We start from the raw sequence: 13,537 nt of genomic DNA, 5'->3' as shown, positions 1-13,537 counted from the left end.
GTGAGAAAGCGGCTGCCTTACAGTTTGGGAAAAGTACCAGTATTTCAAAGGAGCAGGGGATGCTCATAAAAGCGCTATCATAGTTCCACCAAAGAGAAAACTCTAACCTCCCAATCTCATTCTCAGTCTTTGCAATTGCTAAGATAGAGGATTTAGACACATCTCAGTGCTTTACGGAATTACTAATTTCCTTTGTAAATACGCTTCCTGAGAACAGTTAGTCCAATCAACTTTCAGGAAGAGAGCACCATATGAAACAAATGAATGGCAAAACAAAGCAAAACTCAAAGAAAAACCCTCCGGATCAGATTGCCGGGCATGGCTCAGGGTGTTACATCCTTAGTAAAATTAGCGCGTACATCCTGCTCTGTACCCTTAACGCCGCAAAAACCACGGTCACGTTTCCGAAAGAGAATTCCGAATTGAAAGGGGACGGTGGTGAAAAACCGCCGTGTTGAAAAGCAGAGAGTTTTAGACAGAGAGCGCTGAGGAATTTGAATGAGTATTTCCCCAACCAGTAATCGACTTTACGCTGTCCGACTTAGTTCCTCTGTTCACTCCTTCCTTTACTCTAGGGTGAACATTAACACCTATGTCAACAGCAGATCCCTCAACAGAGAGTACGCCTAGCAGCTCAGGTACAGCTTTTGTCTGCTGTTTTGCTATCACAAAGTAGCGCAGTCTCTTTTTGCTTCGAGTTACCTGTACAGAGGAGCCGATCCTGAAAGTATCCCTTCCCACACGAAGTCACGCACTGCCCGTTCTTCATTAGCAGGGATGTCTGGCACGAGGAGCACTCAAATCCGTTGGTACAGGTTGAGCAGGTTTCATTGCAGGCTTCCAAGAGAAAGAACAGAGAACAAAGATGTATTAATCCCAAATGTCTTGATGCAGCAAGACTCCCCTGCTCTGATAAAAGGAGACAATTTTGCCTCATTTTGGCAAAAGGGTTTGAGAATTTGTATTTTTTCAGGGGCTTCCACCCGAAGCATCCTGAAGCCTTAAGCCCGCGGTTACTACTCAGTACGTGCCTGAACGCTTTTCCAAACAAAGCCCGGCGATCTCTTTACAACAAGCCCGCGGGATCCTACAAACAAAAGCACAGCAAGCCCCAGAGAAGAGGATCATCCGAGAAGGTACGAGCCCTTGCAGCAATTACCTAAGCAGGTCCCCCCATCCTGGTAGAAGCCCGATTCACACGTCTCCACGCAGCGCCCGTTCTGCAGGTGCCTCCTCGTGTCTCGGCAGGCGTTACAGTGATCAAAGGACCGCGAGCAGGTCAGACAGTCTGGGTGGCACTCAACTGGCACAGAGACAAGACACGAAGGTAAAAAACCATCGGCAGTGTTTTCCATCAGGAAGGCACAAAAGAACGCGCGCTCCGAAATCAAAGTGAAATTCGTTCCTCGTTTCTGGCGGTGGTTCAAGGTGTGTTAGTTTTGGAGTGGGGTTTTTTTCCCCAAGATTGCACGAAAGGGGTCAAATATTATATTGCTGTCTTGTAGTATGGCAGAAGTTATTACACAGACTCAGATTTTTCTAGACTATTGATAAAAAGGATAGTCATTGTCCACGTGGTTTCTCGACAGTAAAAATCCTAAGTCATCAGGAATTAATGGTCCAAAACAACCTGAATCTGAGTTTCCTGTAGTCAAACCCTGTGGTAAGTCAAGACTGGTGTCCGTGCCAGGTCGGAGTACAGGTGCCAGACCACTTCCCCTCCAGTCAAAAGCTTTATGGCACAGCACCGCAGCAAGCATATCCCGACCCGGGTATCTTCTCAAACAGCTTGGCTGCCCTCTCTGCAGAGGCCAGGAGAAGGACTACTTTCGCTTTACTACTGAGCTACTTTTGCTAGCTGGAAGAAAAGCTGTCTGTTCCTTCCTGACAAGTCAGCAAAAAGGATCCCAATGCTGAAAACTCTCCTTCGCTTCCACGAAATAACCTGCAAGTTTCCAGGGAGATGTACCTAAGGAAAGAATGCGGAATCAAGATAGACACAGTTGAAGATAACACTGAATCCACAGTGATCAACAGGAGGAGTGAAGAGGATGCTCTGGCTCCATCCACTTCTTTCCAGTAACTTTCCAAAGGAATATGCGGCCCCATCCTTCCAGTCTGACAATGAACTGGCTACTTGGAGATGTACAGAGTGGACAATTTTTTCTCGAGGTGCAAAAAAATTCCCTCTGCTCCAACCCAAATGTTCTCAGTGAGAGGGTTTTAACATAAATACAGCTTTGCTTAGGGCTATATGCTTTATGCTGGCTGAGAATGAACGGCTTCTCTCGGCCTGTTTCCCCCAGCACATCTGTGAGAAGCAGCAATAAATTTTTACTGGCTTTAATGAAGCAGACGCGTTAGGGACTGATGCTCTGGGCGCACAGACCGAACTGCCGCAAGCGGGATTTTGCATTTGTTTCTCATCCCCTTCTATGCAAAACAGAAAAAGAGGGAAAATAGCAAGCTTTGGGAAAGGAAATTTCCATTTATCTTTCAGGGCATAAAAAAGCAAGTTTGGCTCTGTATGTCCAATGCCATGACTTCAGAGCCTGTATTTTCCAAACCGCTACCATTACAGAAGCTAAACGAAGAGGCCAGATTTCCAAGGGTAACCCGTACCCAGTGGCACTTCTTGCTAAGGAGGAGAACAGATGGGTGCTGAGAGCAGTTTATAATCTGGCCCCTCCTTAGGAGCCTCTGCAGATGCTGTTCCCTTTCAGAAATCCAGGACAATTTTATCCAAACTGTCCAAAACCCATTTTCCTCACTTTTCAATTTGTCGTGCTTTGCATTTTTATTAGCATGCAGTAAATAACAAGCTTTAAAACATTAATATGGCGAATGTGCCAAGGCACTCCTGCAAATGACAGCATAATTAAACTGTGAAGCTATTTTCTTTTTACTGAGATAAAACATTAACTGGAGCACTCTGATAAAACCAAAGTTATATGAATGCAGCAAGAAGAGCTACCAACATGAAAAATTAGCAAACCACAGCTAAAGCCTACCAACTATGGATTGTAAATCACAGGGAATGACAATATCCTGGAGAAAAATGAATTTATATGCAAAATTAACATATAAGCTAAGGCTACCCTAATCTTTCCAAACAATTATTAACTGGCAGCCATTCAGCCCCAGGTGAGCTTGTGGCATAACAGCGTAAGCAGGTTCTTTCTCCTTTCCACTCCCAAGCAATAATCAGGAGCCCATAAACTCCAAAACCCATGCTGGGATTCAGGAAGGAGCAGTCCTCTGCCTTGGGGGGGGGGAAGAAAAGGACAAAATGTTTCCAGAACACCAACCCCAAGGAGAAACTTTTTTGCTGAAAGAAAGCTATCTTATAAACCAGGGGAAGTCAGCGGATGGAGCCCTAAAGCTCTCTAAGGACCCTAATTAAATTATATGGAAACCAGTTAATTAGTAACAGAAAACCCAAGACAAGTTAAAATTCCAGGCGGGTATCAGAGCGGTACCGGGGAAGCGAGGGCGGCAGGGACGCCAGAGCAACCCCCCGTGCCGGAGGTGTACGTGACGCCCGCGCTGGCACCCGTCAGGAGCGACGGTAGGAGACGACGGCCCCTGGGTCTGTACCTGGCTCGCAGCGCGGGCAGCAGTCACCCTTCGCCTCAACGGCCAGGCTGCCCGGCGGGCAGGGCGGGCAGGAACGCAGGAAGCAGGTCACCTCCGCGTCCCGGCATTCGCATTCTCCGCACGGTCCTTCTTCCCATTTCTCGCCGTTCTGCACGAGAAACACCCAACGGGCAGCATCAGCAGCGAGGGAGAGCCTTTGCACCAAGGCGTTTTGCCACGCATGGGAATCTCTGGGTAAATTGCAAGGCAATTTACAACTGCGAGGAGTAAATTAAACGTTTCCGGGACCGTTTCGGCACCGCGACCTGCCGCCGTGGGACCGCGTGCCTCTGTACCGTTGACCCTCTTGCTCTCTTTGCCCTTCCAGAACAAGGCAGCCTGCAAAGCGCTGGCCGAGATCAGTCCTGGGCCCGTGAACACCCCAACGCGTTCCCTCCCAGCGCTCCTCCAAAGCGGGGTGGTTTTCCAGTTGGTGCTAAGTCCTTTCGACCCCTTCATCTCCCTTCGTTTTCTCTGGCTCAAAGGATTTTCTCCTGTCTCCAAATTTTGCTCGTCCACCTCTTTTTTCACAGCCCGGTAAGAAGTGCTTGAATCTGCTGTGTATCTATGGAGCTTGGTACCCGCAACCTGTCCTGTCTGAAGCTCTGTCTTTGCATCACGACCTTTTTGTCACGCTTTAAATCTCTTTCCGACCTTCACAGCATTTTATTTCCCCTCCTCCTCTCCTGCCTTGCTTTCCACCACCGAGGACTGGCCGGAACGCCACGGAGAAGAGGAGGTATCGCCGACTCTCTTCCAAACTACCCATCGCCCCTGACATTTGCCGGCTTTTACAAGTCGACGGAGGGAAGGGACCTTGCACGTGCTGTTCCCCTCCCGCCATCTGCGTCCCCAGGTCTGCTCAGAAGGCCATCAAACTAAAAATTATAATCGGTGGGCTACGTAGGCAGAAAGCTATACGTTGCGCCAGCTCTGTCGCCTCTGTAGGATTAAAGTCAGGCATCTTTAACTCCATGAGAGGCACAGGAAACCTAGGAGTACGTATATTAAATATTAAAGGGAAATGATTGATTATACCGCACAAAGGAGAGCAAGGCAAACTTAAACTCTGCAGCAGATGCACGTGTTGTACAGCGTGTTCTGTAAACTGAACAAGCAATCTGCAGACAATATTAATGGATTATTTTTCTGCTACACTTGCAGATAGTATCCTTCTCAGAACCCGAGAGGGAGAGCCTATTCCTCCAAACCTCTACGAGCAGAACTCACTATTACGTGCTCCGAAGTACCAGGATACTCACAGCTTTGGTATGTTCTTTGTAAACACAGGAACTATTACTTGCAATACATTCAGGACAGCACTTCCCATCTAAGTGAATTAATTCTTCACCCTGTGAAGAGAAAGGTTGCAGCAACACAAACGGAATCGACATCACCGCAATCACTGTGGAATGCAGAGGCAGAACAGCCCTTGCCCTGGAATGCAATCTTCACTATCTAATTTCACCTTATCTTCTCTCTATCCTACTTCATCGCTGTAGGTTCTGGTTGAAAAACGCGCTCAGTGAATACTGCAATTGCAGAACAAACCTCAGAGAAGGCCAGGGAATTCAGCGATAAGGCCATTACGTCATCCCTAAATCCCGCAGAGAAAGACCTGCCCCCCCAGTATAATCCACTGCAAGGACGGAGAACGGGAATGCCTTGTTTTTACTGTGGATCGCTAGGACTTTACCGGACCCCTGTCAAGATTTCAATGCATAGAAGCCCACCTTCATTTTGAATGTTCTACTTTTTCCCCCCCAAGAGAATTTCAAAGCACATGCTCTACTTATCCCAGATGGAAAAAGCCTGTTCTTTGTTACAACTGTACAACTCCACCGAAGCCACTTAAATAACTTCAGTTTGAAGGTAAGAATTTAGCAGCAGGAGAAGGGAATAAAGCGCCCTAATTCGTCACAAATTTTTTGCGTCCAAGCGGAATATTTAGAAAAGAGAGAGAGACTCTGTCCTAGGGAACCAGGACACAGCTCAAAAGAAAGAGCTTTGATTTCCTGAGCTGGGTAGCTTTGCTGGACCAGATTCTCCGCACTGTACACACAGGCAAGGTCATACATACTAGTCAGAAACCAGAGGGATGTACACAAAACCACTACGATTAAAAATCAGCTTTGGTGCCGATCTGCACCGAGCGCCTGCTCGCAACCAGGCTGATTACTTACCTGCGACGGAGAAATCGGGACCGTTGGTTAAATGTTTGCAAGGGGCTCGCACACCCAAGGAAATCACACCGCTCACACCCGTCTCCGTGTCAGCACGTTGCTGCTTTCTTCCGACGGCTCGCAAAATTCAGGCGAGCGCCAAGTTTACCCAACAGCTTTGCTAATTTACCCCGAGCGAGCATCTCTTCCAGCAGTCATCCCAGGATATTTTTCCCTGTGCCACACTGGCACGCTCACCAATTTGTGTATGCAAATGACTTTAGACGTGGCAATAACAGCACCGGTCTCTGCTGGATTCCCCAAGGTAGAACAACTAAGCCAGGCCACGCTCTGGCAACACTCAGGCATGTCCGAGAACGGGTAAGAGAGGAGAAACCGTGCGGTTCTTAGTCATCGAGGACCACACACTGCCTAAATCTCTCGCTGCTGGTTCCATCCGTTTCTGCTCTTAAATCATTACATCAAAATGCCGCTGGCAGCGGTTGGCTCTCAGGTCGCTACTACGGACTGTAAAGTCTCCCATCCCCGTCCCTGCCCCACACGCCCGCCCGCACCCGTAAACGCAGGCTACGGGAAAGCTGAGGACAACTAGCCGTGGAACATGGCTCGCCTGGCCAAAAAACAAATGCAACCGCGCTGCTCTGCCAAGACTCAGAAAAGGGAGAGGCTACGTGAGACAACTTGCAGCTTTGCTGAAGAGAGAGTCGTCATATTCCAGGTTGAGAACATTAAAAGGCAGTGAGGGGCTGGGAGGCAGAAAAGAGAAGAAAAAACGGTTTATGCAATCTCTCGAACACGTACACACCTACATCCACAGGCACCATCCGTAACTCTCGACCCCCTAGCTCCATTTCTTCTATCAGAAAGACTTCTGCTGCTGGCTGGCTGTACGGTAGTCACGCAGCACCCTGCGAACTCCATCTTACCGACCCTGCGGTTCCTAGGGCTGGCAGGGCTGCGAGCAGAAATACTCCATCGCCAGCTGCAGCATCCCCTGCTAGCACCCGTGAGCCATCCTCCTCCGAACGTCGTCACGAGGGTGCGTACTTAGCAGGGCTGCTGGCAAGCGCGCCGGCAGGATTATTTGATGCTCTGAATGTTTGAGTGGTTTTGGTTGAGCGCATCCACATCCGTAGGTATCCCAGCCTGCCCCGTACCTTGTATTCCTAGCTCATCAGTAACCTGCTGAAAATGGCTTTTTGAAGATTGGGTCGGAATCACCGCAGACACTTCCATTTGGCACCTGCTGGACAGGTTGGTTTGAAAGGGTTTATAAGCTAAACCTCTACCCTACCCTCACGTAAATGCTGCTAGATTATGTCGAGCTGTCTAGGATTCGTAGTTCATGTCTGTGGCCTCATTAACTTTAAATAGGACGATGTGACCAGAAAATTAACAGCGCCTTAACGAAGAGATGAATCCAAATGCTCCTAGCTTCACATCAGCTCTGATTTATTGATGCAGGTGCCTAAAAAAACAGACCCACAACTCAAAGAGGAAAAAGCAAAGGAAAAAGGAAATATTTTATCTGCTTCTTGGGTAAATATTTTATTGTAATTAATTAACACGCACCTTGTACTATTGAGGTAAGCTGTGCCTGAACATGACTTGAGGAAGCTAGTTTATCTTAAGGGAAGCCATGCAGAATAATAAATCCTTGGGCAAATATCTTTTATTGAGTGGGACCATCACTCTTGTCTACAACAAAGGACACTGCCTTCCTCCTCCTGTCCTCCCAGCAATCATGTCTCATTCAATTCAAAACTGCAGCGGTTCATACTCTGACAAATAATACCCCTTTTTTAGATGCTCGGGCTTTTAGATGTTACCTGTGAGAGCCCGAGTTTGAAAAATCGCTGCGGGAATGATCGTACTGCAGACTTTTGAACCGCCCAGTTTTGAACCCTACATCTTCAGCTAGTGTTCTGTAAAATATGCCTGGCTTTTCTGAATAATGGATTCTTTGTCAGTACCCAAGATAAAAGCATGAATATTAAATAATTCTCCCTACCGAGCCATGACAGCACGCCATCATCATTAGTGTAAATGATCCAATTTACAGCCGTAAGCATGCAGGAAGCTGACTGAAACAGATGCGAGTGCGCGAGATTTTATGACAAACGTGACTTTCCACCCAGCAAAATCTCTCCGTGCAGTTTAAGGTCAGATGATCGTCAGCAGTACTGCACCAGCGACAAGAGTTTGGGTCCCACAGCCAACGCATTTTTGCTGTTTAAAAGGCACAATCTCAGATGAACGAGCACACGCCTTCATTCCTAGACGCATCCTCTCTGCGCAATCATCGTTTGGGACCCTGCGTGCGGATTCTCACTTGTTTGAACACTCATTCAAACCACCTAATCCAGTGAATCCATTATGTTCAGATTTTGGCTGGACTTCAGACACAACACAAGGGTGCTGCTACTCAAGGTGTAGCACGCAGGCAGTCACCAGAAAAGCATTGCCACCGAGAAAGAAAACTCAGAAGGCTACAATTCCCTTCCCTTCTCCTCACTGACACTGCGGAGCAGTAGGTATAAAGCAGATATTAGCTCGCCAATTAAAACAGACGCAGTGACAAATAACGCAGAAGTCTTATCCCACCGCAAAAAGGCAATTCGAAACCTATTGGTATGCGTGTCTCTGTGTGTGAAGCATTCAACCCTACCTAATGCATTCCGCACATCCACTACGGAGCAAATACAACAAACCCTGCGGGGGGAGGATTTAGTTTTGGAGTAATGAGCACTGGGAATACAATACCTTACCAGCTTCACTCCCTTGCCAAGAATGGCATGGAAAAAATGGAGAAAAGCGGAACGCCGACTTCCAAATCCAACTACCTTACTGAAGCCCCCCGTAGCACACAGAATGAAGATAAAAGGAACGTTTCTTAAACTTTTAACTGCCTCTGACCTGTACATCTCTCCCCACGTTCAGCTCCCGGTAAAGCAGGTGGTCACCGAAACCTCTGGGTGCCTGACCCTCCACCGTAGCAGGCAGACAAGAGCGTGGGAGGGAAGCCAAGGGAAACTGGTCACCGATTCACACTGGCTTGCTCCACGGTGCAAGCCCACCGAGCAGTCAACCTCGCGTGGAAAACCCAAAATTTACTCTCCTTTCCTCTGAAGTGTTTTCAAGGAAGTTGCACAAAACAAGCCCCGAGAGAAGGGCAGGTTCTTTGAGTGTCTCAAGATGTCAATCAAAAAAAAAAAAAGAAAAAAAAACGAGAGGGGGGGAATCACAAGACTTGACAGATACATCTCGAAAGAAGACAACCCGCCTTACCTTGGCACACTCCACTCTGGCACACTCGGCTTCCTGGCAAGTGACCTTCCCTTCATCACAAAGGCAGAAGTCACAGCGAGTACTGTTCCACATCTCACCGTGGTACCTGATCGTGCCACCGTACAGGCAGTTTCCCTCGGAAGACACGCACTCCTCGCAGCACTTCCCAGGACGCTGCACTTTGTTCTCCCCCTACAAAACATCAGTGAGCATTGAGCAGGACTGCTGGAACCCACCGGCATGGGCACAGCGACACTGGTGGAAGATTTTTAACTACCTTCTCGCAGGTAATACCGTCACAGGTCTCTCTCAGACATCTGACTTCTCCTCTGTGACACGCACATGCAGTGCAGGGATTTTTTTTCCACTGTTCGCCATGCTGTTCAAAAAGAACATGTATGCAATTGTTAAACGTTCTTCATAAATAACCAAATTCTTTCCAGAAATCTGTGCTGCTTGTGGAATATGACGGCTCCTTCTGCATGTCTGTATCCAATAATAAGCTCTTCTTAAAAAATGCTTATCTCTACGCGAACAGCAAGCAGGAAGAAGAGGTACGAGGGTCTAGATGGCACCGTGGTGTGTATTTCTCATTAACTGCAAGCCAGTGACATTGGTTAACTACTATTATTAGCAAACCATAATAATTAACAGAAAATCCCACATCCTTACGCTGATGACATAATGCATTAAATCAATTCCAGATGATATAATGAAAGATGTTAATACTTTGACCTTCACCGGTGCTTTCTGCTTTCCTCCTTCAAAAAAGCGTGAAAAGAAAGTGCCTAATCTGCTTCACCCTGCAAACTTCCCTTCTGCTTGCCAGCAAATTCTTATCTAGTCCTAATTTCTTTCAACGCTTTTGGCTTTCCAGGAAGAAAAAAAAAAAAAAAGCAACGGTTGTGCTAAGCTATCAGTGCTGGCAGAAAGTCAGATCTCACGGAGAAGGGAAAGAGAGATGTGCCAGAACTTGTGAAGCACTGCCTCTTGGTGTGGCTCGTCAAAGGCTACCTGGTAGACTCTTCCTGACATCGAGCAGGGCTTTGGAACACATTCTGGGCAGCATTTTCCAGGAGACACAACCATAACTTCATCCTAAATAGAAAGCAGGAGAGACAAGTAAAATAAGAGCGTGAACGGTTAACACGGGGCTCAGCATCAGCGCCTGGAATTCCAGGCGGTTAGTATCTGCGTGATAACCCACGGTCCCTCAAGGCTTCATTTGGGCTCCGATATCTGGGGCATGCTTCACAGCACGAGATCGGTGTGGAAAGCTAGAAAGATATTTCCTTCAGCTCATTTTCTGGGCTTCTTTGGATAGCAGCTGAGGTCCAAATACACAGATAGGTATACAGATGCAGATAAAGATGCACACATGAGATAAAGTACATATGTTCAAGTATACAGATACACAGTTTAAAAAAAAAAAGCATAAATAAAGCTGTGTAGAGAAGCACGCTAAAGCATGAGATGGAGGAGAGAAGAGATTTTTTCCTGGTGCTGCTGTGTTTTAAGGCTTTGAATGTATGATTTACACTCGCCATCTCTTAGGCATTCGCACCGCTTTAGTTGAATCCATACAGCGTAACTGTCTGTGCAGGGGTCAAATTATGCGTAAAACCGGATTACCCTAATTTAAACTTTTTCATGACTGATTTAAATCACATTGGAATAGGTCGGCGCTTCACATCGACATAACGGTTCCTGCGTGCCTCGGCTCCGTCCATCCAAAACGCGTCTGTAATTCCCCTGCTCCAATTTCACGTAAACCCAACGATTTGGAATGGTATTGTACATCAGCACCTCCCTCCCTCCAGCCCCATCAGGATGACCGAAGCCTGACTTGCAGACTGAAAGTAGCGCAGAAATGCCAAGCGCTATTAGCTCATCCGCTTTGTTAGCCAAATCACCAGCTTTCAAAGAAAGAGTGGGAGACTTTGTATAAAAGTTATCGACGGTAGATTTCCCAGCAGAGTTAAAAGAACTCTTTCATGGATTCTAGTGGGATATGTGGTGGGATATTCAGGTGCGCTCCTGCACGCAACGAGGATTTTTGAAGTTCCTCTCCCTCAGCACCCAGGGAAGGGCACAGTTATCTGAAAGATGAGAGTTTAATACTGAGAGAATTTATGTATTTGCTTTTGACAGGGAGTCGAGAGTGAAGAAAGCGACAGAGATAAAGGCACGGGCAAGAACACGTTAGGGATGACTGAGAGCAGAGCAGGACCCTTGTACGTCCCGCTCGTGTCCCTTCCACCGGGCACCTCGGTAGGAAACATCTGGAACACCATCAGAATCGGCTTTCTGCTGCTTTAACTCGCGTGCTCTCAGCCAATTATTCTCAGATACATCACGGCAACAACGCAGTCGTTTCTATTTCCACAAATTAAATCCTAATGATTAGCTGATTAAATGTTAGCGCAATCAGTCAGCAGGTAACATCAGCCCATTTGGAACGGGAAGAGAGGAATCTAAAGCAGGCATAAATTTGTTTTAATGCACGCTACTTAGTCAACGAGTACTAAAAGAGTATCTCAGGACCAAGCAAAACACAAGTAGCATGTGGAGAATCATGTGGGCTTTCCTTCTATTAAAAAAAATACCGTTAATTGCACAAACAGCTGGTCCAGTAATAGAAAGCTGGGTAAGCATCAACAGAAAAAAAGTTTATGACTACTGCTTCTGTTTTTCTCAGTGCTCGAGAGGAGCGTGCTCAGCCAGAGCACACATTTCAAGGGAGCTTCTAGATTCATCATTGGAGCATGGCAATAGATTAAAAAATATTTGGGAAACGGCAGCCCCTAAAGCATAAAGTCAAGGGCAGAAAGAGGGATTTGCAGGGAGCCAGTTCCCGCGCTTCCTTAGCATGGCACGCTGTTGTAAAGGAGTACACCGAGGTGCAAAAAAACCTGGTACGATGGGCCCAGTGAAAAGAAATCCGAAGAGCACGGTCACACCCTTAAGCACTTCCCATATAACGACAAGAATTCAAAAAACTGAGTCACTGGTACAGAGCGCGGAGTACTGTGTAGAGCTTGCTGCCTTTACTAACCCCTGTGACGACACCGTGTGTAATCCTGTAGTGTTTTGGTTGGGCTGATCGCTGCACAAGTGCTGAGAACCCATCATTTGTCCACAGCAAAGACCTTGGAGACCAAAATGTCCCAGTTCTCTCAACCGGGCTAAAGCCGTGAGTCTCTGCTTGAGCTTCCCCAACTTACCTTCCTGGGTTTGCTGGTTTCTAAACACAAGCACGCATAAGGAATAGTGCTCCGAGACTCTACTTTCAGCTGAAGTTGTCTTGTATTTCTAAACTCTTTAAGTCAAAAGGGGACTTGTATCCGCATTTGACAACTTTCAGCTGTATTTCTAGCGTTCTTGTGAAAGAAAAAATAAATAAGACCTGCAAACCAAACACTGAAATTTGTGAAGATAAACCACCATTAAAAATCTGGTGTTTTCATTCCTTCCCTCACAGAAATAAAAACATTTCCTGATCAAACCTACATAATTTTGTTAGTAAAAAAACAAAAAGCACTTTCTTTAGACAGTATTTCTGCCTAACTAGCCAGCAAAGGCATGATAAGAGTAAAATGATGGAGAACAAAGGCAGAGAGCACGTGTGTACTGACGGACTTAACCGTCACTCCGTATTTCCACACACCAAAACTCCCTTTTCCAAATCGCCCACTCGTCACACGCAAGATTTGCCTCCTAATTTGTACGTTGGCACGAGAAATGGGCCTCGCCAAGGGAAAGAGTCAGGAGTCACGTCCCCAGAGGGCGGACGGGTCCTGACCTGGCTGCACAGGAGAGGCTGGCAGGAAGCTGTGAAGCACTGAGTCTCGCCGTCCCTGCAGACGCATTTGGAGCACCGACCGAGGCGCCAGTCCTCACCGTCCCGGAACAAGCGTCCATCAAAGGAGCAAGGCTCTAAGAGATATGAAAACAACGGGTAGTTTTCTTTTCCAATGCCCATTAACTCCTCTCCATCGCCCACAATTAAAACACATATTTTGTGCGTCTCAGAGCTCAGAATTCTGATTTGTCAAAGCAGGTTAACGACAGTAACGATTCCACCAGTTTTCAAGGGCTTCAGACTTGCGAATGAAGAGCCCTGGCTGCACCTCTCCCACAGGACTCCTATGAGAAAAGGTATCCAATAGCTCAGGCATTTTTTGGAACTTGCAGTCCGAGTCTGCAAGTGCCAAAGGTACCCTCAGTACATAGGAAATACCTGTGCCTTTTTTCCCCAGATTTTAAGCTCCAAAATAAGGACATTTTAGGCACATCTGCTCACTGCGTAAAGCTTATCGCTTCCTCTTGGCCTACGGGTGAAGCCGTTAAAAATGTACGGTAGCCGTTAAAAATACGGTAGCAGGACAGAAAGAGAATTCAGGGACACACTTGACGCCAGTGTCTTCCCA

General features: G+C 47.0%; 1 protein-coding gene across 5 annotated transcripts in view; it reads right to left on the bottom strand.

The window, feature by feature from the left end:
- Positions 1-13,537, bottom strand: part of FRAS1 (Fraser extracellular matrix complex subunit 1) — a 160,062-nt gene that overhangs the window by 84,966 nt on the left and 61,559 nt on the right. For all 5 annotated transcript variants that reach the window (XR_012835140.1, XM_075750918.1, XM_075750920.1 and 2 more), the window contains 8 exons: positions 12,910-13,043; positions 10,122-10,205; positions 9,385-9,486; positions 9,108-9,299; positions 4,899-4,988; positions 3,598-3,745; positions 1,160-1,303; positions 703-837 (listed from right to left, as the gene is read on the bottom strand). Coding sequence is in view for 4 of the 5 variants with exons in the window: in XM_075750918.1 (XP_075607033.1) it covers positions 703-837; positions 1,160-1,303; positions 3,598-3,745; positions 4,899-4,988; positions 9,108-9,299; positions 9,385-9,486; positions 10,122-10,205; positions 12,910-13,043 (1,029 nt within the window). In the remaining variant the exon portion in view is untranslated. The remainder of the gene's footprint in view (positions 1-702; positions 838-1,159; positions 1,304-3,597; positions 3,746-4,898; positions 4,989-9,107; positions 9,300-9,384; positions 9,487-10,121; positions 10,206-12,909; positions 13,044-13,537) is intronic.

This window comes from Balearica regulorum, chromosome 4, assembly GCF_011004875.1.
Source record: "Balearica regulorum gibbericeps isolate bBalReg1 chromosome 4, bBalReg1.pri, whole genome shotgun sequence".
NCBI lineage: Eukaryota > Metazoa > Chordata > Aves > Gruiformes > Gruidae > Balearica > Balearica regulorum.
Note: the sequence above shows the minus strand (reverse complement) of the source record. Positions and strands in the feature narration are given on the sequence as shown.